This window comes from Bufo bufo, chromosome 10 (genome assembly GCF_905171765.1).
Source record: "Bufo bufo chromosome 10, aBufBuf1.1, whole genome shotgun sequence".
In the NCBI taxonomy this organism is placed as follows: Eukaryota; Metazoa; Chordata; class Amphibia; order Anura; family Bufonidae; genus Bufo; species Bufo bufo.
Window position 1 is genome coordinate 81419300 of NC_053398.1, and position 22607 is coordinate 81441906.

At 46.1% G+C, this 22607-nt stretch overlaps 1 protein-coding gene across 1 annotated transcript in view; it reads left to right on the plus strand.

The window, feature by feature from the left end:
- PGGHG (protein-glucosylgalactosylhydroxylysine glucosidase) overlaps window positions 1-22607 on the plus strand; it is a 436976-nt gene that overhangs the window by 91557 nt on the left and 322812 nt on the right. The window contains exon 3 of the mRNA XM_040409837.1: window positions 6767-6965. Within this exon, the coding sequence (XP_040265771.1) occupies window positions 6767-6965 (199 nt within the window). The remainder of the gene's footprint in view (window positions 1-6766; window positions 6966-22607) is intronic.

Genomic DNA, 22607 nt, shown 5'->3' on the forward strand with positions numbered 1-22607 from the left:
CGAGACCTCTCTGTCCAGCCATTGTCAGTCTAGGGGCAGTGGTGCGGACTCATTCAGTGTGCAGGGGCCTCATCCTGTCTCGCTCCCCTCTGAGGAGGAGCCCATGCAGCTAGGTCGACTTGCCCCTGATAAAAGAGGATTTAGTCCTCAGAGTATGGTGTGTTTTTGTTGTGGGGGCATAGGTCATTTGGCAAATGTTTGTCCGTCTAGGAGATTCTTGAACTGTACTAAGAGCGATAATAAGAGAAAAACCTCAAAAGGTAAATCATCAAGTTCTGCTTCATCTGCTACTTTGGGCAAAGTTAATGTAGGAATTGATGCTTTTCCTCTGACCTGCAGTTCCCGTTTTCTCCTGTCTGCCAGGGTGGCGCTAGAGAGCAAAATCATTTCTTGTGAGATTTTTGTCGATAGTGGAGCAGCCGTCAATCTTATTGACACTCAATTTGTAACCATGCATGGTTTTCAGGTTTGCACATTAGAAAAGGATATACCTGTTTTTGCTATTGACTCTGCTCCACTCTCACAGAGATCTCTGAAGGGCATTGTTCACAATATCCGGCTAGCTGTAGGTGACACTCATGTGGAGGATATATCTTGTTTTGTCCTTAACGGATTGCCTTCTCCTCTAGTTTTGGGGTTACCCTGGCTCACTAGACATAACCCCACTATTGATTGGCAAGGAAGGCAAATAAATAAGTGGAGTGATTTTTGTAGAGAGAATTGTCTCACAGCGACTTTTGCAGAGGTGTCTACTAAAACTGTGCCATCATTTCTCTCTGATTTCTCGGACGTGTTTTCCGAGAGCGGTGTTCAGGAGCTACCTCCTCACCGGGAGTTTGACTGTCCCATTAACCTCATTCCCGGCGCCAAGCTGCCAAAAGCACGCCTCTACAATCTCTCACAACCGGAAAGAATCGCAATGCGAACTTATATCTCCGAGAGTCTCGAGAAGGGGCATATTCGTCCCTCAGTCACCTGTGGCCGCGGGGTTTTTTTTTGTTAAAAAAAAAGATGGCTCTCTGAGACCTTGCCTAGATTTTAGGGAGCTGAACCGTATCACGATTCGCGATCCCTATCCCCTTCCTCTGATCCCGGACCTCTTCAACCAAATTGTTGGGGCCAAGGTGTTTTCCAAATTGGATTTGAGAGGCGCGTACAACCTGGTCAGGGTCAGAGAGGGGGATGAATGGAAAACGGCCTTTAATACCCCTAACGGGCATTTCGAGAATCTCGTTATGCCTTTCGGCCTGATGAATGCTCCGGCCGTCTTTCAGCATTTGTTAATAGTATTTTCTACCATTTAATGGGGAAATTTGTATTGGTGTATCTTGATGATATTTTGATTTTTTCCCCTGATGTTCAGACCCATCAGGATCATCTTTTTCAGGTTCTGCAGATTCTGCGGGAAAATAAATTGTACGCCAAGCTGGAGAAATGTCTTTTATGGTATCGGAGATTCAATTTCTGGGTTTCTCCTCTCTGCTTCTGGTTTTCGCATGGATCCGGAGAAGGTCCGTGCTGTACTTGAGTGGGAGCTTCCTGAGAATCAGAAGGCATTGATGCGCTTTCTGGGTTTTGCGAACTATTACAGAAAGTTCATTTTGAATTATTCCTCTGTTGTCAAACCCCTCACTGACATGACAAAAAAGGGGGCGGATTTTTCCTCTTGGTCGGAGAGGCGCTTGCAGCCTTTTCTAAGATTAAAGAGATTTTTGCGTCTGCTCCCGTCTTGGTGCATCCCGATGTTTCCTTACCTTTTATTGTTGAGGTGGATGCTTCCGAGGTGGGTGTGGGTGCGGTTTTGTCCCAGGGCCCTTATCCTGCCAAATGGCGACCCTGTGCCTTTTTCTCTAAAAAACTCTCCCCGGCAGAGAGAAACTATGATGTGGGAGATAGGGAGTTGTTGGCCATCAAGTTGGCTTTCGAGGAATGGCGCCATTGGTTGGAGGGGGCCAGGCACCCTATCACCGTTTTTACCGACCATAAGAATCTGGCATACTTGGAGTCGGCCAGGCGTATGAATCCGAGACAGGCCAGATGGTCTCTGTTCTTCTCCAGATCAATTTTGTTGTTACATTCCGACCTGGGATAAAAAATGTGAAGGCTGATGCTCTCTCTCGCTGTTTTCCGGGAGGAGGAAACTCTGAGGACCTGGGTCCCATTTTGGCGGAGGGGGTAGTTGTTTCTGCTCTATATTCCGATTTGGAGGCCGAGGTCCAGGCTGCCCAGACTGAGGCACCTGCCCGTTGTCCTTCTGGGAAGTTGTTCGTGCCTCCTGAGCTACGTCACAAACTCTTTAAGGAGCATCATGATACGGTTCTTGCTGGTCACCCCGGGAGTAGAGCCACGGTAGATCTCATTGCTCGGAGATTTTAGTGGCCGGCTCTTCGTAAGTCGGTGGAGGGTTTTGTGGCTGCTTGTGAGACGTGCGCTCGCGCTAAGGTCCCTCGTTCACGGCCTTCAGGTTCCCTTCTCCCGTTACCCATACCCTCCCGTCCTTGGACACACCTGTCCATGGACTTTGTCACGGATCTTCCTCGTTCCTCGGGGAAGTCAGTGATCCTGGTGGTGGTGGACCGTTTTAGCAAGATGGCTCATTTCGTACCTTTCCTGGTTTACCCAATGCTAAACGTTGGCGCAAGCTTTTGTCGACCATATTGTTAAATTGCACGGCATTCCCTCTGATATTGTTTCCGATAGAGGCACGCAGTTTGTGTCCAGTTCTGGAAGGCTTTCTGTTCTCGCCTGGGGGTTCGGCTGTCCTTCTCTTCTGCTTTTCACCCGCAGTCGAATGGTCAGACTGAGCGCCTCAATCAGAATCTGGAGACATATTTGCGCTGTTTTGTGGCAGAGAACCAGGAGGATTGGTGTTCATTTCTCCCTCTTGCTGAGTTTGCTCTGAACAACCGTCGTCAGGAATCTTCTGATAAGTCACCATTCTTTGGTGCATATGGGTTCCATCCGCAGTTTGGGACATTCTCGGGAGGGGCTCTTTCTGGTTTACCTGAGGAGGAGAGATTTTCCTTGTCTTTGTCTACCATTTGGCAAAAGATTCAGAGTAATCTTAAAAAGATGAGTGAGAGGTATAGGCGTGTGGCTGATAAGAGACGTGTGCCTGGTCCGGACCTGAATGTGGGTGATCTGGTGTAGTTGTCTACAAGAAACATTAAACTGAAGGTTCCCTCCTGGAAATTGGGTCCCAAGTTTATTGGGCCTTATAAAATCTTGTCAGTCATCAATCCTGTTGCCTTCCGTCTTGATCTTCCACGGGTTTGGAAGATACATAATGTATTTCACAGATCTCTCTTAAAATCATATGTCCAGCCCACGGTACCCTCCTCTTTGCCTCCTCCTCCGATTTTGGTTGATGGCAATCTGGAGTTTGAGGTTTCCAGAATTGTGGACTCTCGCATTGTCCGCGGTTCTCTTCAGTACCTCGTTCATTGGAAGGGTTATGGTCCTGAGGAGAGGATGTGGGTTCCGGTGTCGGACATTAAAGCCACTCGCCTCATCAGGGCATTTCATAGGGCTCATCCTGAGAAGGTGGGTCCTGGGTGTCCGAGTCTACGGGTGGGGTACTGTCACTACCAGAGCTTTGGGACGTTCTCACAGCTCTGTTTCTCCACCCCTGTGATGATTTCACTACTAGAGCTGGGAGGAGTTCTCACTGCTCTGTTTACTTTTGGTTTCCTTCCTCCCAGCTGTTCCTCATGCGTTTGATTTCCCTCTCTTTATATCACCCCTCCTCCTATTGTAGGGCGTGGATTATAGTTCTCATTTCAGTTGTAGCTCTTGCTTTAGTATCTTCACTTGTAGCTATCAGTTCACTGGACCTGTGTTCTGCTGCAGCAAGCACTCCGGATATTGCCAGCTGTCCTTGGATCCGTCTTCTCTGCGGCTGCAACACCTTCAGCTAAGTGTACAGACATTGTTGTGCACCTGATTATTTTCTGACTGGATCTGAGGTGGCCACGGTTCCCTCCATATACTGAGTAGGGCACCGGTGGCCGTGCCCCTTCCACTATTGTAGGGGTTACAGTGGTCATCAGTCTTAGGCACATGGGCATGCCTCGTTCCGCCATTTGGATCCGGGCATGTGCTTTAGCAGAATAGGGAGAGCTTTGAGGGTCGGACAGGGGTCACCCTTTATCCTCCCTAGTTTGGGTCCGGTCAGTAGCTCTTTTTACTGTGTATACTATTGTTGCTCACATACAGCCGTGACACATGGTTACTTAGCAATTTTAGAAGCATTATACTTACCTGCGATGTCTGTGACCGGCCGGGTGCTCCTCCTACTGGTAAGTGAAAGGTCTGTGCTATAAGCAATGCGCCGCACAGACCTTTCACTTACCAGTAGGAGGAGCGCATGGCCGGTCACAGACATCGCAGGTAAGTATAATACTTCTAAAATTGATAAGTAACCATGGCAGCCAGGACTGCAGTAGCGTCTTGGCTGCCATGGTAACCGATCGGAGCCCCAGCGATTAAACTGGGACTCCGATCGGAACTCTCCGCTGCCACCAATGATGGTGGGTCGGTCATTTTAATTAGGGGGGGGGGGGGGGGGGGCCGGCCGCACTGGCCACCAACGAGTTAAAAACAGGGGGGGGGGAGGGGGGGCCGGCCGCACTGGCCACCAATGAGTTAAAAACGGGGGGGAGGGGGGGCCGGCCGCACTGGCCACCAATGAGTTAAAAACAGGGGGGGGCGGCCGCACTGGCAGCAGGGGGCAGTCATGTACACAGTTCTTTTAGTATATTCTATATTCTAACTTGAAGCGTCCCCATCACCATGGGAACGCCTCTGTGTTAGAATATACTGTCGGATCTGAGTTTCATGATCTAACTCAAATTCGATGGTATATTCTAGCATAGAGGCGTTCCCATGGTGATGGATTGGAGAAAACGCCGATCTGATGGTATATCTGACTTTACATAGAAAGTCAATGGGGGACGGATCCGTTTGCAATTGCACCATATTGTGTCAACGTCAAACGGATCCGTCCCTATTGACTTGCATTGTAAGTCTGGACGGATCCGTTTGGCTCCGCACGGCCAGGCGGACACCAAAACGCTGCAAGCTGCGTTCGGGTGTCCGCCTGCTGAGCGGAACAGAGGCCAAACTGATGCATTCTGAGCGGATCCGCATCCACTCAGAATGCATTGGGGCTGTACGGATCCGTTCGGGGCCGCTTGTGAGAGCCTTCAAACGGAACTCACAAGCGGAACCCCGAATGCAAGTGTGAAAGTAGCCTTAACCCCACAAATAATTTTTATTTCTTTTTTTTGCCATTTTCCAATAACAGACATAGTAAATTCAGTGGTCGCCTTAAAAATACAACTTATCAAGCAAAAAATAAGCCCTTATATGGCTATATGAATGGAAAATTAAAAAAGTTATGGCTATTGGAACGTGGGAAGGAAAAAATGAAAATGCAAAACAAAAAATGGGCCCGGGGTTAACGTATAGCCCTGACGAAAAGTCCAGCTTGGTGCTAAACACAGTGTGAATCCAGCCTTAGGCCCCTTTCACACGAGCAAGTTTTCCGTGCGGGTGCAATGCGTGACATGAACGCATAGCACCCGCACTGAATCCTGACCCATTCATTTCAATGGGTCTGTGTACATGAGCGTTGTTTTTCACGTATCAGTTCTGTGTTGCGTGAAAATAGCAGCATGTACTATATTCTGCGTTTTTTTTTAATGCAGCCCTGACCTCATAGAAGTGAGAGGGGCTGTGTGAAAAACACATTGCATCCGCAAGCAAGTGCGGGTGCGATGCGTTTTTCACTGATGGTTGCTAAGAGATGTTGTTTGTAAACCTTCAGCTTTTTAGCACGCGCGTGAAAAACGCATCAAAACGCATTGCACCCGCACGGAAAAAACTGAACGCTATCGCAGATAAAACTGACTGAACTTGCTTGCAAAATGGTGCGAGTTTCACTGAGCGCTCCCTGAACGCATCCGGACCTAATCCGTCACGCTCGTGTGAAAGGGGCCTTAGGCCCCTTTCACACGGGGGAGTATTCCGCGCGGATGCGATGCGTGAGGTGAACGCATTGCACCCGCACTGAATACCGACCCATTCATTTCTATGGGGCTGTGCAGATGAGCGGTGATTTTCACGCATCACTTGTGCGTTGCGTGAAAATTGCAGCATGCTCTATATTCTGCGTTTTTCACGCAACGCAGGCCCCATAGAAGTGAATGGGGTTGCGTGAAAATCGCAAGCATCCGCAAGCAAGTGCGGATGCGGTGCGATTTTCACGCACGGTTGCTAGGAGACGATCGGGATGGATATTATTTTCCCTTATAACATGGAGCTTTCTTCTTGTATGTGTGCATATAGTGAATGCAGTTTTTTATTCCAAATTCACTGCATTTATGTAGCAATAATTGCTGTTGTATGAATATGAATGATCATTTACACAAAGCAATGTGTGCCAGAAAAATAAGGATTCTTGATTCTGAACAAAAGGTGCAATCACAAAGTAAAATGGAGCTGAGCTGCAGTAACCCAGCAACACACAGTGGACGAAGTTGTGTTTCTGGCTGCTGGGAACAGATGATTTTGGCGGTCCCAGGAGTCAGACCCACACTTATCTGATATTGATGACTTATCCTGTAGATAGGTAATCAATATCTAGAACCAGGACAACCCCTTTAATGTTCTTTTATGATGGACCTGTGTTTCCAATAAAATATTACAGGATTAGAAAAAAAAATTATATTACATTTTTTTAATTCCTTTTTTTTGTGATTTGTAGGAACTTTTAGCCATACCCTCCAGTGCTCTACATTTACGGCTACCCAGCACCTCTTTGCCCACCGTTCTCTCAGTCATCTTTTGGTTAACATAATTACCTTAAGAGGTTCCAGCCCTGTTAGTGTCAATCTAGAAGTTGATTTCAAGGCAGAAAGTCAAGACCTAGATCTCCAGAGAGGCCCTGACTACTGTAATGCTAAGTGAGTATCAATATGGATTTATTCACCTGGTCACGTGTTTTTTTATACTTTCTAAAATGTTTTGCTGGCCAACAGTGGCTGTAGAGCTGCATAATGAGGTACTTCAGATTATGTTAATGGCTTTTACTATACATAGGAGGCTGTCAAACAGGTAAGTAATCTCCTTTTCGCATTTCACAGAAATAGATCAGTATACTTTTTTTACTGTATGGAAAGCATTGTCTGTTTTGCTTTCCTACACAGATGTATTATAAAAACAAACATATATCATGTGGTATCTGGTTTTCCACCATTTAGTGGCATGAACCAGAACTTCCATCTGAGGTGTATTTGTCACAATGAAAGAAGAGAGAGAGGATGGCGCCTCATGTGTGGTATTGCTGACAATATTATTGCATATGCGTAGTCACAACAGCTGTATAGGCTCTTGCTGGTATATATCCCGACCAGAAAACGGGTGCTTGGCTGCGGCCTGGGTTCCTGCCTGCGCCCAAAAACCGTACGGGTGCTGGAGTGGAAGTAAAACTTGTACTGAATAAAAACAGATGAACTTCTTCTGCGGGCGCTGCCAAGGATACCATTTAGATAAGGCGTGTAGTTTAAAATGGCTTTAATTCGTCTACACGTTTCAGGGGTGAATTACCCCCTTCATCAGGACAGTAAAACCTTTTATTGTCCTGATGAAGGGGGTAATTCACCCCTGAAACGTGTAGACGAATTAAACCCATTTTAAACTACACGCCTTATCTAAATGGTATCCTTGGCAGCTCCCGCAGAAGAGGTTCATCTGTTTTTATTCGGTACAAGTATTTGTCACAATGCCATTCTCTGACACTGCATTGCTATGTAGGCTAGCTGCTGAATTGCGCGCTGGCTGCAGACTGTTGTGGGTGTGTGTGAACAGTTTCCTGTGACGTGTATGATCCCTGTGTTTGGGTATGATGTAAGGTTTACCCTAAGTTCACACTTGCGCGTTTTACAGCGCATTCGAACGCGCTGTAAAACGCATAACCGATGCAAACCAATGCTTCCCTATGGGACTGGTTCACATTTTCGCGTTTTACAGCGCGTTTGAACGCGCTGAAAAACACCCGACGCATAAACAAGTTCTTGAGCTTCTTTGGGGCGTTTTGTCGCGCGTTTGCGGCCATAGGACACTGCTGTCAATCACACAAATGCGCGTAATACGCGCGTTGACTATGGACAAAAACGCGCACAAAAACGTGCGTTAAACGCGCATATCGAATACGCTCAGGTCTGAACCCAGTGTCAATGTTTGCCTGGTCTGAGTGTCTGGACCTCAGGTGGCCTAATTACTCAGCTATTTAGACCAGTAGGCACGCTACCTAAAGGTGCTGGCACACAGTGCAGATCTGACATGCATTCAGAATGCAGTTTTCAATTTATCCAGTTTAGCAGCCTCCTTAAACCCTGGTGTTCTGCATTGTGGGAATGCTTTAATTCATTTCAGCTATCTACAATAAAAAACGGCATCCTGAAAGGATGTCAAAACAGTGCTGTGTGCCAGATCATTTTATCTTCTTTCTCTAGGAAAGCTGTGTGCTTGCTATGGGTCTGCTTTAATCCTTTGTCTGTGTGGTATGAGCTTGTTCCAGCTCAACTCCTTCAGCTTGTATCTTGCTTTTTCTTTTGGGTTGGATGGGATTTGTGTGCTCTGCCATTACCTGACTTCCAGCTTTACGTGTGAGTGGTACCCTGCTATTCTGTTCTGATCCTGATCAATGTGTTTGCCCTTGACTTTTGTGGTTTTTCATCAATGTCAAATATGTCTTCTGCATTGTCCTGTACTGCCCATGAACGCCATGCTACCTGAGAGGATCTTGATCTACATGGGTTCTGGTTTATGCTTTGATCTTGGTTCATGTCTGATTTTATATTCTTGGGTTCCTGCTATGTACTCATATGTGGTCAGGTACCTGCAGTTCTAACTGCAGGTGCTTAGACTAGGTCCCTGCAAATAGCGGCCATGGGGACTGCCGACCAGTTGGGGGCTGCTGTTAGGAGATATTGTCTGTTTTTGTCTATTTTGTGTTCAGAAATTGTCAGTGAAAGATTGTGATATGTTCAGTGGTTTCTCATAACCCCTGAATGTGACAGTATGTTCTGACTTAAAACTCACAGAAGGCTCAGATGTGATGTAAATAGAGTCTTATCTTGTTCAAGGTACCACAGCAGTGCAGAAAAAGCCACAAGCATTTCTCAAAAGTGCCATGCTTTTAGCCAATAAGTCAAGTTAAATCTTTGGTAATTTTTGGTTGTGACAAAATGGTTCCCCTGCAGTGAATCCCAGATCCATGTATAGGGGTGAAAGGGTGAAAACTGGAGGCCACTTGGATAACTCCCATAAATATCCCTAAACCACTGTGTAACACAATAGATCAGAGATGCTTAAATTTATTTGCATCCTAGCCAAGGAGCAAGCCATATCCACTTATCAGTCACCCTTTTACAAAATCACTTGCATAACGTACCGTAAATGGCTAAAAATTCTAGGTCAAATGACTAATGTCACCCAGCAGAAAAGACACTGTTTTGAAGCACAGTGCACCTAAAAAGCCCATATACATTGATAAAAGTAGGTGTTTGTTCATAGTAATAACGATACCAGTAAATTTCTATTATCTATTATTAGTTATAATGTCTATCATCCCGAAACTGTGCATGAAGAGCATGGCGCACCTGCAGGTATCTATAGAAGTAAATACGCGGGAGTCCAGATTTTTCCTGTATTTATTATGATTATTATTATGATTATTATTATTATTTAAGCGCCATTTATTCCATAGCGCTGTACATATGAAGAGGGGTATACATTCATAATACAGACAATTTCACTAATCCTAAACAAGACGAGTTACAAACTGGTACAGAAGGAGAGAGGGTCCTGCCAGTGAGGGCTTACAATCTACATGGTATGGGAGAAGGACACAGTAGGTGCGGGTGAAGTTGGTCATGGCGGTATAGAGGCAGCATGGTCACTGGTTGTAGGCTTGTCTGAAGAGGTGGGTTTTCAGGTTTCTTTTGAAGGGTTACACTTTAGGTGAGAGTCTGATATGTTGGGGTAGCTAGTTCCAGAGTGTCAGGGATGCACGGGAGAAATCTTGGAGGTGATTGTGGGAAGAGGTGATAAGAGGAGAGGAGAGAAGGAGGTCTTGTGAGGATCGGAGAGTGTGTGTGGGGATTTATCGCGAAAGTAGCTCAGAGATGTAGGGAGGGGACAGGTTGTGGACGGCCTTGTATGTATTTGTTAGTATTTTGAACTGAATTCGCTGTGCAATGGGGAGCCAGTGAAGGGCTTGGCAGAGGGGAGAGGCAGAGGAGTAACAGGGTGGGAGGTTGATTAGTCGGGCAGCAGAGTCGAGGATAGATTGGAGGGGTGCGAGAGTGCTAGATGGAAGGCCACAGAGGAGAATGTTGCAGTAGTCTAGGCGGGAGATGATAAGGGCATGTACAAGTATTTGCAGATTCAAAGTTTAGGAAAGCGCGAATGCGGGAGATTTTTTTTGAGTAGGAGGCGGCAGGTGGTGGAAAGGGCTTGGATGTGCGGTCGGAAGGAGAGGGCAGAATCCAAGGTCACTCCAAGGCAGCGGACTTGGTTGACCGGGGAGAGTGTGCAGCCATTAATCGTGATAGATAGGTCTGTTGGGGGGTTGAGCAAGATTGGGGGAAAGATGATGAATTCTGTTTTATCCATGTTAAGTTTTAGAAAGCGAAAAGAAGAAGGATGATATAGAAGATGTACATTGTGGGATTCTGGATAGTAGGGTGGTGATGTCTGGACCAGAGAGGTAGATCTGTGTCTCATCAGCATAACAGTGATACTGAAAGCCATGGGACTCTATGAGATGTTCCAGGCCAAAAGTGTAGATGGAGAAGAGCAGGGGTCCTAGGACAGAGCCTTGCGGGACACCAACAGAGAGGGAATGAGACGAGGAGGTGGTGCGAAAGTGGGAGACTCTAAACGTCCGGTCTGTGAGGTATGATTTGTTCCAGGAGAGGGCCAGGTCAGTGATGCCAAGAGATGAGAGTTTGCAACAGAAGGGAGTGGTCAACAGTGGCAAAGGCAGAGGACAGGTCAAGGAGAAGGTGGACAGAGTAATGTTTTTTGGTTTTGGCTGTTAGTAGGTCATTGGTGACTTTGGTACGGGCAGTCTCAGTCGAGTGGTGGGGTCGGAAGCCAGATTGTAGGCGGTCAAAGAGGGAGCAGGAGGAGAGGTGAGAGGACAGTTCAGAATGGACATGTTGGTTAAGTAGCTTTGAGGCATATGGAATAAGTGATATGGGGCGATAACTGGACAAAGATGGGTCAAGTGAAGGCTTTTTGAGGATGGGTGGTAGTATGTTTAAAAGCAGAGGGTCAGACACCAGAGGTTAGTGATAGGTTGAAGAGATGAGTTAGGGCTGGGATAAACACTGTGCTGAGGTTAGGGATGAGGTTGGATGGGATTGGGTCAAGTGCACAGGTTGTGAGATGTAGAGTGGAGAGTTTTTCTTCTGTAATGGTGGAGAAGCGGGTTTTGGGAGAAGAGGACCGAGCAGTTGTGTAGAGGGTCTGTAGAGGGTCCTTGGGGACTGTGTCCTGAAGCTTTCTCTGATGTTGACGATCTTTTGTTTGAAGTATTTGGCAAAGTACTCAGCTGAGGAGAGGGTGGGGGCGCTGGGGGACAGAGAAGGGCGTTAAGTGTTAAAAAGTTGTTTAGGGCTGTGGGACAGGGAAGATATGAGAGATGAGAAGTAGGTCTGTTTTAGTGAGGCTTTAAATATGAGGAGGGGTTGCTTGTATGCGGTAAATTGATCTTTAGAATGGGATTTCTTCCACTGCCGCTCAGCAGCCCTGGAAGCTTGTCTGAGTTATTTGGTCAGGTTGGTGTGCCAGGGTTGTCTGTTGATTTTTCGGGTTTTGTTGTGTGTGAGGGGGGCAACATTGTCCAGAGCTGTACTGGTGGTGGTGTTATATAGGGTGGTGGCAGCATCTGGGTCTTGGAGGGAACAGATGGTAGAGAGTGGGAGCAGAGTCAGAAAGCAAGCAAAAGTCAAGATGTTTAAGGTTCCTGCGGGGGTGTGCTAGGGTGTGGACTGGGGGAGCAGCAGAAGAGACTAATGAAGAGAAGTTAAGTAGGTTGTGGTCGGAAAGGGGGAAAATGCCGAATTAGAAAGGTTAGATAGGGAGCAGAGGCGGGTAAACATTAGATTCAGAGTGTAACTATCTCTGTGGGTGGGAGCTGAAGACCACTGTGATAGGCCGAAGGAGGAAGAGAGCGATAGGAGTTTAGAGGCGGCCGAGTGGCAGGTGTCAATAGGGATGTTGAAGTCACCCATGATAGTGGGGATGTTGGCTGAAAGTGTAGTAGCCAGGTGTTGAAGTGGTCAAGATAGGTGGTGGCTGGGCCTGGGGGTCGGTAAATGACAGCTAGTTGAAGGTTGGAGGGAGAGTAGATGCAAACAGAGTGTACTTCAAATGAGGTGAATGTGGGGGGGGGGGGCGTGGCTTGGCCGCTGAGAGGAATGGCCGCTGAGTATGAGCCATTTACCAGGATACAAGCCTTGGGACATTTATATAGAATGGATATCTAAGAAATAAAAGTCGGTCCAAACCCGAAACATTTTAGCACCTCTAAAAGATATGGCCACCCCACGGAATCAAATGCCTTAGCTGTATCTAAAGAAGCCAAGGCCCAGTGCGCCTTTCCTCCAACCCCCACCTGCACAATGACTTGTGCCCTTCTGGTTTTGGGAGAAGAGGACCGAGCAGTTGTGTAGAGGGTCTGTAGAGGGTCCTTGGGGACTGTGTCCTGAAGCTTTCTCTGATGTTGACGATCTTTTGTTTGAAGTATTTGGCAAAGTACTCAGCTGAGGAGAGGGTGGGGGCGCTGGGGGACAGAGAAGGGCGTTAAGTGTTAAAAAGTTGTTTAGGGCTGTGGGACAGGGAAGATATGAGAGATGAGAAGTAGGTCTGTTTTAGTGAGGCTTTAAATATGAGGAGGGGTTGCTTGTATGCGGTAAATTGATCTTTAGAATGGGATTTCTTCCACTGCCGCTCAGCAGCCCTGGAAGCTTGTCTGAGTTATTTGGTCAGGTTGGTGTGCCAGGGTTGTCTGTTGATTTTTCGGGTTTTGTTGTGTGTGAGGGGGGCAACATTGTCCAGAGCTGTACTGGTGGTGGTGTTATATAGGGTGGTGGCAGCATCTGGGTCTTGGAGGGAACAGATGGTAGAGAGTGGGAGCAGAGTCAGAAAGCAAGCAAAAGTCAAGATGTTTAAGGTTCCTGCGGGGGTGTGCTAGTGTGTGGACTGGGGGAGCAGCAGAAGAGACTAATGAAGAGAAGGTAAGTAGGTTGTGGTCGGAAAGGGGGAAAATGCCGAATTAGAAAGGTTAGATAGGGAGCAGAGGCGGGTAAACATTAGATTCAGAGTGTAACTATCTCTGTGGGTGGGAGCTGAAGACCACTGTGATAGGCCGAAGGAGGAAGAGAGCGATAGGAGTTTAGAGGCGGCCGAGTGGCAGGTGTCAATAGGGATGTTGAAGTCACCCATGATAGTGGGGATGTTGGCTGAAAGTGTAGTAGCCAGGTGTTGAAGTGGTCAAGATAGGTGGTGGCTGGGCCTGGGGGTCGGTAAATGACAGCTAGTTGAAGGTTGGAGGGAGAGTAGATGCAAACAGAGTGTACTTCAAATGAGGTGAATGGGGGGGGGGGCGTGGCTTGGACGCTGAGAGGAATGGCCGCTTGATCCTGCAGCTCCTGCACCACAGCGACTATAGGCGAGCTCCCCAGGGCTACTAGCACTCCCATCGTCGCATCCCTGGCGTTATTGAAGCTGGACACCCTCCAGGACACGATGGGGAAGTCTAAAAGGCAGCTTCCTAGGCTGCAAAGCGGGAACTTGGACGGCTTCTTTGAAAGGGGCCCGGCTAAAGATGGCGCTCTGAGATGAGGAGGCTCGTCTCCTCAGAACTCCCTCAGTGCGCCTGCGCCGATGACGACTTCCATTTCGGTGATGTCATCGGCGCAGGCGCACTGAGGGAGTTCTGAGGAGACGAGCCTCCTCATCTCAGTGCGCCTGCGCCGAATCAACACAGGCGCGCGATTTTTGAAATGCCGACAGGGCTGGCCGGAGGAGGAGATCCCTGCTGGCCCTGTCAATCAACAAGAGGAGGGGGCGGATTTCTGCAGCAGCTACCAGCAAGTAGCCGCCCTACTTGCTGGTAGAGACCGAATTTGCATATGATAAAACTTCGTTTTTTGAATAAACTGCTGGATCAATGTAAGTAACACAATTATATTTTCATATATCGCTATATAACTAATTTAACTAGCCCCAAAAAAAAAAATCACTTTAGTGGGGTGACAGAAGCCCTTTAAAGAGCTGTCTAATGAACTACGAGAGTTTTTCACTTTTAATGATGGCTCTGTCTCAGATAAGTATATTCTGTGGCAGACCCATAAGGCTTTCATAGGAGGCTCCCTGATTAGACTGAAACACAAAAAAAAGAAAATTAGGGAAAAAGGTGTAGACATTGGCGGACGGGACCACAGAATATCTCTATATGCGGATGACATCATCCTTACCCTGTCAAACCCTCTACAATCATTACGCTTTGCCTTTGACATAATAACACAATTTGGCACACTTTCCTACTATAAAATTAATAACTCTAAATCCCAAGCCCTACCTCTCAATATTCCCCAAAAACATATAACAGTGTTAAAATCCCGATATCCCCTAGACTGGCAAGACTCGGAACTCCCATACTTGGGAATTAAGCTTACGTACCCCTGTTCCCTTCTATACAAGCGAAATTACGAGCCTCTCCTCTAGACCATGTCCTCTGACCTTTCCCAATTTTCCATGAAAGAGATTTCGTGGATGGGAAGGGTGGCGGCATTTCAGACTCTGCCTAAACTGATTTATGTCTTTAGGGCTCTCCCTATCTCAGTCCCTACTTTATTCTTTAAAAAGGCACAGTCAACCCTATCCAAATATATATGGAAATCATCCAAACCCAGAATTGCCCAGAAACAACTTTTCCTACGGAAAAAAGCTGGACAAATAGGCCTACCTTTTATCATCGACTACCACAAAGCCATTGGATTGTCGCTAGCCAGAGAATGGTGGAAAAAAGATTGTACCAAGGCTTGGCATCAAGTTGAATCTCATTCAATTAATGGAGGCTCCTTGAGAGACTTGTTAATAGGTATTATATGGAACAGGAAGGTCCCTGACCTTACCCTTATGACCATAAAACATATGGGGAGGCTTTGGTTACAAATCCACAATACATCCCCAGACTCTAAAGATGCCTTATTCTTTCATTCAGACACCTATACCCTGGAATCAGTACTTCAGGATATCAATTTGTGCAGATGGTGCGAGAAGGGTATTGAAAGGGTCTCTCAGCTTATTACTGCTGATGGGATTCTCCCATTCAATATCATTCAACAACTGTTCCAACTCCCATCCGGCGAGATATTTAATTACCTCAGGATTAAACATTTGTTAATGACCACTATCAAAGCGCCTCCGCCCACACATTTGGGGTTCCTCCAATTGTATTACTCCCAGGGCTTATTGAGGAAAGGAGCAACTGGACGCATCTATGATTTTATGGGTGATAAAGCTAAGTTTGTTAAAACCAAACCTTTGAAGAAGTGGGAGCGGGAATTGGGTAGTGCATTCTCTGAAGATTCCTGGTCTCTCACTATTGGCTTCTTGACCTCCAATTTTAAATGCGTTACCCACTATGAGGCGGGTGTCAAGACGCTCCTAAATTGGTACTTCACACCCCAAAGACTCCATATAATATACCCTTCTACTTCTCCCTTATGCTGGAGGGGATGTGGGAATGTGGGCTCGTTACTTCATGTCCTATGGTCGTGCCCAATTATCACTAACTTCTGGAGACAGGTATTTGCGCTATTAGGAGAACTGACCAAGCATGCAATTCCCCCGACCCCAGAACTTGCTCTTTTATTCTTGGGCATTCAACACTCACACCCTTCATATAGACCCATAATAGGGCATGTTCTGCTCAGCGCTAAGCTGATTATAACTCGCCACTGGAAAAACCTAACCCCCCTGACATCTCAGAAGTGATAACCGACTTAAATACAACTTGTCGGTACGAAAAGATGATTCCACCCTCAATGCTTTCTCCTGTGAAATATGAACATACATGGAGCCCCTGGATGGCTCATCCGAGATTTTCCCACTAGATTGATTCTCACATGTTCAGATTCCTGTTAATGGAATAGTTCTGAAACGCCTTTAGTGTCGTCATACTTAGGTCCCTCCTACTGCTGGGCCTCATTATTAGACGGATCTCTTATTAGTGTTCGTTATTTGTAGTTCCCATGTTAGATTACTGGAAATTTGACAACTAGCTAGTGTCAACAGTGTGGCCATTTTAGCTTATTAATGATGTCATAGCTACTTTGCTGATATCCAAGATTGGAGATGACGAAAATTGTGACTCGTATTCAATAACAATGATATTATGGAAGCCACTGATGTTAGTTTACATGTAATCTCACTATGTGCACTGTCCTTTACTCCTCCTTTATTACGGCATAATATTTTACACGTTATTTGACGTTTGTATAACTTGTATAATCTCGATCTTTCGTGGCTGTGTCCACTATACGCTACTCTGTAATGTTACACTCTGCTGTACTTTATATGAAAATTCTTAATAAAAATGATGGAATAAAAAAAAAAAGAGGTGAATGTAATGGAGGGTGGCAGTGGAGTTGGGCTGTAGGAGCAGGTGTCTGATAGGAGAAGACCAACTCCTCCACCATGTTTGCAGCCGGGGTGGGGGGTGTGAGTGAATTGAAATCCACTATAAGAGTGCAGCAGGGGAGGAGGTGTCAGAGGGTGTCAACTATGTTTCTGTCAGACCCAGAAAGGAACGTTTTTGAGAGATCAAAAGTTCATGAATGTAGAACAGTTTGTTACAGTCAGAGCGAGCATTCCATAATGCTCCTGCCAGAGGAACAAAAGAAGTAGGGGTCAGAGGAATGGTTATTAGGTATAAGGGGTTGCAGAAATTTGTAGGAGATTTGTAGTAGGACATGGAGGTGATAGTGGGGATTTGCTGAGGGGGGCCTGGATTTGGAGAGATATCACCAGCAATAAGGAGAAGCAGAGAAAGTGTTAATAGATAAGAATAAGAGAGGGCAGGAGGTTACTGTGTGTGTGTTTGGGAAGGAAGGGTTTTATGTTGCCAAACGAGTTTGTGCAAGCTGTCAGGTGAGAAGGTAAGATGGAGGAAGAGATGAATAGTTCCTTGCTGGGTGAATGGATGTGGGGGTATTTCAGAAGGTTTTGGAAAAGTGGGGAGAGTAAGATGAAAAAGTGAAACATTGTTTGCATTAATTATTTCTGTAATTACCTGTGGTCCCCTTCTGGTCCAATTCTGGTATAATTCGGTATGTGCACTTAAAGAGTTGCACTTGAAATGAACATAATGTGAATGAACATAAGATCCCTTTGTCATGGAAATGTTTTAGGGTGTGCATGTTGTATTCCTTCCAAATTTCCGGCCCTTCATGGTTCTGCAAGTGAGGGAACATTGGGTTGTCCCATAATGGAATGGCGTCCGCCAAATCCCTGTAGTGGTGTAGCTTTGCTGCGTTCCACACCTGATGTGCCAGCGTATGTATGGGAAGAGCACGTCCAGCAAACAAGTGAATGCTTTCCAGTACTCGCCATAATGTGAATAACTGCAGGTTTTGCGGCAGATAGTATTCTGTATTAGGTAGCTTGGAAGCCACCACCCAGCAGAATGCAAGAAATCTCACCTGGCCAGCCAGAAAGTATAGAAAGATATCTGGTAGTGCTGCTCCCCTTGCTGCTTAGATCTTTGTAAGGCAAGCTTACGTCTAGCTGACCCCCATACAAAGACTGTCATTAACGAGTGCAGGCGATCGAAAAAGCTGCGTGGTATAGGTGTACATGCATGCTCCAGTAGATGGAGACCTTTACGGAACAAGATCATTTTAATTAGATTATGTGCCCATTATGGATAGGGGAAGAGTTTTCTAAGATCTAAATTTGTCAGTAAAGTAGGTTTCAATGGGCGCTATATTCTTAGTGAATGATATAAGTGGGTCTAGTGATAATTATTCCTAGGTATTTTAAAGTAATCTACTACCGGGAGGTTTTAAAATACTGTTAGCGAGGTAGTCGTCCATAGTGGCATGAGGGCCGATTTCGACCAGTTTATACGGAGCCCCGAGAAATGCAAAGCAATCAATTAGATCTATCGCCCTCAGTAAAGTGGTCTCCACACTATCCATGCAGAGTATCAAGACATCAGCATATAAGCCTATCCTATCCTTCCTCTCTCCTAAGTATATCCCTTTAAACACAGTGTCCTGGCGTATTCTAAGCCAAGGGGTTCTATGACCACAGCAAATGGGTGCAATACGGGCACCCTTGTCTGATGCCTCTGAGGGCAAACGGTGCTGAGTATGAGCCATTTACCAGGATACAAGCCTTGGGACATTTATATAGAATGGATATCCAAGAAATAAAAGTCGGTCCAAACCCGAAACATTTTAGCACCTCTAAAAGATATGGCCACCCCACGGAATCAAATGCCTTAGCTGTATCTAAAGAAGCCAAGGCCCAGTGCGCCTTTCCTCCAACCCCCACCTGCACAATGACTTGTGCCCTTCTGATATTACTGGATGTTGATCGTCCCGGTATGAAGCCGGATTGATCCTCATGTATGATTGTGGCAATTACTTTATTCAATCTGTTGGCCAGTATCTTGGTAAGTATTTTATAGTCTATATCAAATAAAGAAATGGGCCTATAGGAGCCGCATTCCAGTGGGCTTTTATCAGGTTTCAGCAGCACTACTATGGAAACATCATACAGCGACTCTGGAAGGCAATCCCTCTGTTGTGCTGCCACTTGTGCAATTGTGGTCCAAGAATATCAATGTATTTCGAGTACACTTCTAATGGGATTCCATCAGGGCCAGGTGACTTTCCCGAGGTTAGCCCCCTAATAGCATCTTCTACTTCCTCTAGGGTAATCTCCGCATCCAAAAGCTCTCTATCTTTTTCCTGCAATTTTGGATACTAAACATCTTGCAGATAACTGGTCAAATCAGAGTGAGTGTATTGTATCACTGAGCTATACGAGTCTTGATAAAATTATTGGAATCTATCCAGTATACCCTCTGCGTCTACCAACTCACCCTCCGCATTATGTATGCGTAGCACTGGTGGAGCTGCTGTGTTATTGCGTACTACGTGCGCCAACATTTTACCAGACTGGCTGCCCATTTCAGATGATTGAGGAAAAAGAGTTTACAATCCCTTCTCTCCCTAACATTTATTAGATATTGCCTCCCTATTTGCTGCCACTCCAATCTATTGCTTTCCGTGGGACTTGAGGTATAGTGTTCCTCCACACAGACGGCCCAATTCCTCCTCCCTGCGGTGAGTGTCTCTTAATATAGGATATGGAAGATTTAAAGCAGCCGTGCATGTAAGCTTTTAGCGTCTCCCAGCGCAATAGGTCATCTATATTGCTATCATGCACCTCTAAAAATACATTAAGTTAATCTGGAATACAATCATTAACTGTCATAAGAGATATCCAAAAGGGATGTGTACGTAATTTGGCTACAGAGCTTAGACTAGCTGGCAATTTCAATTTAACCACCATGGGAGCATGATTCTGATGGCCATATTGGATATCTACCAGATGTAAGTATGTGGAGGCCGTACCAAACATAGAGTCAATTCTAGATGGCGCTTCACATGAGGGTGACGTTCATTTCACATGTCAACCCACCTCATCTCGGCATACAGCCTGGACAACATAGTGGGCGAGGGTTGCAATATCACTCGATCCATCTCTGCATTAAAGGGAACCTGTCACCAGGATTTTGTGCATAGAGCTGGGGACATGGGCTGCTAGATGGCTGCTAGCACATCTGCAATACCCAGTCCCCACAGCTCTCTGCTCTTTTATTGTGTTAAAAAACCTTTTTGATCAATATGCAAATGACCTGATATGAGTCCTGTGTCCGGAGATGAGTAAAGCGGAAAGGAGCCCAGCACCGCCCGCATCCTCCGAATCTCCTCCTTGCTGGCTGACGTCAGAGCTGGAGCGCCGAAATCTCGCGATGCGCGAGCTAGCGCATGCGTAGTTCGTTCCCTGTGCTGATGCCAGCACAGGGAATGAACATGATGCAGACACTGCACATGCGCTAGCTCGCGCATCGCGAGATTTCGGCGCTCCAGCTCTGTGACGTCAGCCAGCAAGGAGGATTTAGGTTTCCTTTAAACCTATCCAGGTGGCACCATATTGAAGTCCCCCATGCATAACATTTTAGCTTCAGGGATACAAATCCTACATCTGCTTGTAGGGTTGAAACATTGGCAGGAGGTGGTATATACATATTTATCATTACATATGGGGCGCAGTTAACCTGTAGGATACCAGCGGCATGTACGGCACTGATATCCGGAACAGAAATACCAGTGTCGTAGTACTACGGCGCTCTGATTAGGCGGGCGCAGGAGCGGCAGGAGTCCGTCAATCACTGATGACCAGACCCCTGCTGTATGCGCCGGCAGCTGTGAAACCACCAATGCCGGCGCATTAACCCCTTCACAGCCGCGCTCAGCGCTGACCGCAGCACATGCAAATCCTGCCGGGCGCTGCTGTGACGGGGACCCGATGGCAGGGAAGGCAGCCCGATGCCTCCCTTAATTAAGAAAGACTCCCAGCAGCCGTGTCTTGATGCAGATAAACCACTTTATTCCATAGACGGAAATGGTCCTATAACCAGGACGCGTTTCGCCGATGTGCCTTCATCAACAGGTACATCCAAATGTGATCAGAACAAAATATATATACTAAAGGTACCGCCCACAGGGACGGAAGGCCCATCCCATAAGGGGAGTGGCCACAAAGGAATACAGGATATCAATATAAATCAAACGTGGCCCCGCCCTATGCAAATATATTCATGGCTGCATTTGAAGAAACATGTGTTTACACCAATGAGTTATACAGTAACAATGCGCTTATTTGGAAAAGATTTATCGATGATATTTTTTGCATATGGGCTGGGCCACGTGAGACCCTGTTGATGTTCATTGATGATTTAAATACAGGTTGTGATGGTCTACAGTTCACCATGTCATGTGACAGGGACATGGTCAGCTTTTTGGATACATTGGTCATAAAAAATCAAGAGGGTCAGCTATCCACCGACCTCTACAGGAACGAGACAGACAGAAATAGCATTCTATATTACACGAGTGCACATCCCCCCTCTTTAAAGAAATCTATACCCAAATCTCAATACCAGCGGGTGAAACGGATTGTTTCAGATCCATCCACACAGAAACAGAGGCTTGAGGAAATGACTTCTAGATTTAAGGAACGAGGATATCCCTCAAACATACTAGCTAGTAGTGGTGTTGATCAATCTACTGTGAGAATTAACCCTAATAAAAAGGGCCCCGCCAGGGTAGCATTCATACACAAATTTCATCCCTTCAATACACAGATTGACAATATCGTCAGAAAACATTGGCACCTGTTGGGAAAGGCCTATCCAGAGGTTTTGGAATTTAAGAGTCCACCTCTGATCTGCAATAGAAAGAACCTTAGTTATAGGGACATGTTAGTTAGTGCAGATATAGGAGGCACCAAATGCTTATCACGCCAAAGTTTATTGTCAACACCACGTAAAGGCACGTTTCCCTGCCTGCATTGTCTCCAGTGTTCGCACATCATAAAGGGCCCTACATTTTATCATCCACATACTGGACGTCCATTTGAAGTAAAGGGTTTCTTTACATGTGAGTCTTCTAACGTGATCTATCTCATCAAATGCCCTTGTGGTCTGCTATACATTGGGGAGACAATGCAGGCAGTGAGAGACAGAATTAATAAGCACAAATCAACCATCAGAACAAAAAATTTGTTGTTACCTATACCAAGCCACTTTGAGAAATGTAGACATTCCATAGCCCAGCTGAAGTTTCAGGTTCTGGAACAGGTAATTAGACCACGTAGGGGGGGTGACATCAAGAAAATTCTCCTACGGAGAGAAGCCTTTTGGATCCACACGTTGGATACATTGCACCCTAGAGGCCTGAATAGGGAATATGAGGTTATGCATTTGTAATTTGTATACATTTTTTTTAATTTTCTGATCATAATTGATCTATTTATTTTTCAGACGTCAACTACCTAATTATCCATCATGGGATTAGTCTACAACATGTAAGATAGTCTTTCGATCATAGCGCTTTTTGTTTGTTTACTATTGTAGCATGCTGATTTATATTGATATCCTGTATTCCTTTGTGGCCACTCCCCTTATGGGATGGGCCTTCCGTCCCTGTGGGCGGTACCTTTTGTATATATATTTTGTTCTGATCACATTTGGATGTACCTGTTGATGAAGGCCCATCGCCGAAACGCGTCCTGGTTATAGGACCATTTCCGTCTATGGAATAAAGTGGTTTATCTGCATCAAGACACGGCTGCTGGGAGTCTTTCTTAATTAATTATTGTGGAGTGGCCTCTTCTCCCGGGCAGCCTGCATTTGAGCGAGTGCTGGTTTCTCCATTTTCATCATTCGG